Source organism: Tupaia chinensis, unplaced genomic scaffold (genome assembly GCF_000334495.1).
Source record: "Tupaia chinensis unplaced genomic scaffold, TupChi_1.0 Scaffold149964_1, whole genome shotgun sequence".
Taxonomy (NCBI): Eukaryota; Metazoa; Chordata; class Mammalia; order Scandentia; family Tupaiidae; genus Tupaia; species Tupaia belangeri.
In genome coordinates, this window is record NW_006209805.1 from 644308 (window position 1) to 647672 (window position 3365).

Below are 3365 nucleotides of genomic sequence, written 5' to 3' on the forward strand. Positions count from 1 at the left end.
AGGCTCCCCACTGCCCGCACACCCTCACACCCTGCCCACGGCCCAGTCTCTCCTGCCAAACCACCTCCAAAAGGGCTCGGGCTGTGCGCCCAGTGACCATCCCTGCAGCCCGCAGTCCCACGCAGCATGCTCAGCTGCCCGCCTCCACCCCCAGGATGGCCTCCTCGGTGGATGTCCTGGTCTCCATCTGCGTGGTCTTCGCCATGTCCTTCGTCCCCGCCAGCTTCACCTTAGTCCTCATCGAGGAGCGTGTGACTCGTGCCAAACACCTGCAGCTCGTGGGGGGCCTGTCCCCCACCCTCTACTGGCTCGGCAACTTCCTCTGGGACCTGGTGCGGGGGCTACCTGGGGTGGGGGCCGAGTCTCTGCTCCCCGCAGTCCCGTCCAGCCCCTTCCAGGCAGGGCCCTGTCCAAGACGGTTGGGTGAGGCCTGGGAGACCCCATGCGCTGTGCCCGGGAGCAGGCGGCCAGCGCGGGCACTGGGCTGCAGTGGCAGCTCCCAAACCGTGTGCACACAGGGTAACTACCTGGTGCCCGTCTGCATCGTGGTGCTCATCTTCCTGGGCTTCCAGCAGCGGGCCTACGTGGCCCCCGCCAACCTCCCTGCCCTCCTGCTGCTGCTCCTGCTGTATGGGTGAGGCCCGCCCCAGGCAACGCCGTGGAGAGCAGGGAGGTCCGGGTGGCCAGTGCTGTGCCAAAGTGGCCTTAAAAGCTCATCCGCAGAGTCTGCGAGGGCCCAGGCATGGGTCGGGGAGCCTGTGCTCCTGGGTGAGTGGCCACTCCCGCCCGCAGCTGGTCCATCACGCCACTCATGTACCCGGCGTCCTTCTTCTTCTCCGTGCCCAGCACGGCCTACGTGGCGCTCACCTGCGTCAACCTCTTCATCGGCATCAATGGCAGCATGGCCACCTTCGTGCTCGAGCTCTTCTCGGACCAGGTGGGCGCCCGCACCGGGCTCTGCTGGGTGGGCGGTAGGCCGGCCATCTCCTGACCCCTCTCCTGGCCTCAGAGCAGAAGTTGCAGGAGGTGAGCCGGGTCCTGAAGCGTGTCTTCCTCATCTTCCCGCACTTCTGCTTGGGCCGGGGGCTCATCGACATGGTGCGGAACCAGGCCATGGCGGACGCCTTCGAGCGCATAGGTGAGCCCCCCTCTGGGTGGGGCCGGGCGGCAGATGGCCAGCTCCAGGTGCCCACTCTGAGGGTGGGACAGACAGCCCCAGGGCAACAGCCAGGATTTTAAGTGGCCCCACGTCTCGGCCAAGGGTGAGGGTACAAAACAGCCTCCAGAAATGCTTTTTTTTCTTTTTAAACGGGACCAGCAGTTAGCATAATGGCTATGTCGCTGGACTCCCACGTAGTCAACCGCGGTTAACGTCCCAGACTCAATAGCTTAAACTCACACCGGGCGCATGTGCGTGCGTGCCCAAGATCCCGAGGGGAGAATGGGGGAGAAGGGATTGCGGCATGGCCATCCCCCCGGGGGTGATTTCTTGCTTTCTGTCTGTCTCTCTCTGTCTGGTGAGCGCACGCGCCCTATAGCAAAAACCTATTTTTTTTTGGCCAGAGCGTATGTGCTGAGAGACAGGGTCTGGGGTGAGAAAGCACCGCCCCTTCCCTCGAGCAGGGCACGGTCATACTCAACTCCTTCTGCTTCTACCCCTCCTTTTGGGATTTTGGTCACACACATGTGGGTCCAGGATTTGAACTCTATAGTCGGCCATGTGGGGTCTTGTGCCACATGACAAGAGATCTAAGGTTCTAAATAAGGGAGTCGTGGGGCCAGCAGGTGGCATGGTGGTTAGGATGCTGGACTCCCACATGGCCAACTGGTTCGAGTCCTGGACCCGGCAGCTTAAAACTCATGCCAGGTGCATGTTGTGCATGCCCAAAATCCTGCGAGGAGAATGGGGAAGGGACTGCAGCATGGCCATCATCCTTGGGGGTGACGCCTCACTTTCACTCTGTCACTCTGTCTCTCTGGCAAGTGCACATGCCCTATAATAATCTCTCTAAAAAGAACAAATTCAAGGTGACATGGATGGGGAGGACCCAGTCACCCTCCTTCCCCACAGGCGACGGGAAGTTCCAGTCCCCCCTGCGCTGGGAAGTGGTCGGCAAGAACCTCTTGGCCATGGTGGTGCAGGGGCCCCTCTTCCTGCTCCTCACACTCCTGCTGCAACACCGCAGCCGCCTCTTGCCACGGTCAGTGGGGTCCCAGCAGGGGTGGGGGACAAGGACTACATCGAACCCACCCATGTCTCTGTCCCCAGACCCAGGCTGGGGCCGCTGCCACCCCTGGGGGTGGAGGATGAGGATGTGGCCCGGGAGCGGGAGCGGGTCATCCGTGGGGCCACGCAGGGGGACGTGCTGGTGCTGCAGGACTTGACCAAGGTCTGTGCCAGGGCGGAGGGCGGGGCTCCTACTGCCACGTTCTCAGGGACCACCCCCAGGTGTTCCGGGGCGGAGGGCGGGGCTCCCACTGCCACGTTCTCAGGGACCACCCCCAGGTGTTCCGGGGCGGAGGGCGGGGCTCCCACTGCCATGTCCTCAGGGACCACCCCCAGGTGTGGAGGGGCGGAGGGGCGGGGCTCCCACTGCCACGTTCTCAGGGACCACCCCCCCAGGTGTACCGTGGGCAGAGGACCCCGGCTGTGGACCGCCTGTGCCTGGGGATCCCCCCGGGCGAGGTGAGTGTGAGTGGGAGCCGGGGAGGGCAGGACAGGCTGCGGGTCACCTGCTGCCCTGTGTAAGCTCTCCTGGCCGCCTGCCCTTTGGTGGCTTGCTGGATGTTGGGGACACCACTGTCGCGTCCCTCCACTGTCAAGCACGAGGCCTGTCTCGGACCCTGGTTTTGCTTTTTTCTGAGAGATTTCTGTTATAGGGGACATGTGCTGGCTGGAGAGACAGAGACAGAAAGCGAGAGATCACTCCCTGGGGGGACGGTCACACCGCAGTCCCTTCCCCATTCTCCTCTGAGGACTTTGGGGACGCACGCACACATGCCTGGAGTGGGTTCTAAGTCGCTGGGTGCAGGACTCGAACCGTGGTCAGTTACGTGGGAATCCAGCGACGTAACCGTTCTGCCACCTGCTGGCCCCTCTAGTTTTTGGTTTTAAATTTTGTCAGAGAGCGCATGTGCTGGCCGAGGGGACACAGAGAAGGGGGAGCGAGAAAGCACCCCTGGGGGCACTCGGCAACCCGTCTCCACCCCTCTGCCTGTCGGCACTTTGGGCGCGCACACGCCTGGCACCCCTGCCCGCCTGTGTGTGAGGCCGCGGGCAGCCTGGGCCTCTGGGCAGCTGTGCTGTCAGCCCCGCCGCGGCCCCTCAGGGCGCCCCCGCCACCCTGCGTCCCCTCCTCAGGGCG

The 3365-nt window shown here is 63.7% G+C and overlaps 1 protein-coding gene across 1 annotated transcript in view; it reads left to right on the forward strand.

Moving 5' to 3' along the window:
* The window catches only part of ABCA7 (ATP binding cassette subfamily A member 7), a 20048-nt gene that overhangs the window by 13598 nt on the left and 3085 nt on the right, over positions 1 to 3365 (forward strand). Inside the window, 7 exon segments of the mRNA XM_027769562.1 lie at positions 155 to 332; positions 519 to 634; positions 793 to 937; positions 1015 to 1138; positions 2072 to 2201; positions 2270 to 2390; positions 2624 to 2745. Coding sequence (XP_027625363.1) covers positions 155 to 332; positions 519 to 634; positions 793 to 937; positions 1015 to 1138; positions 2072 to 2201; positions 2270 to 2390; positions 2624 to 2745 — 936 coding nt within the window.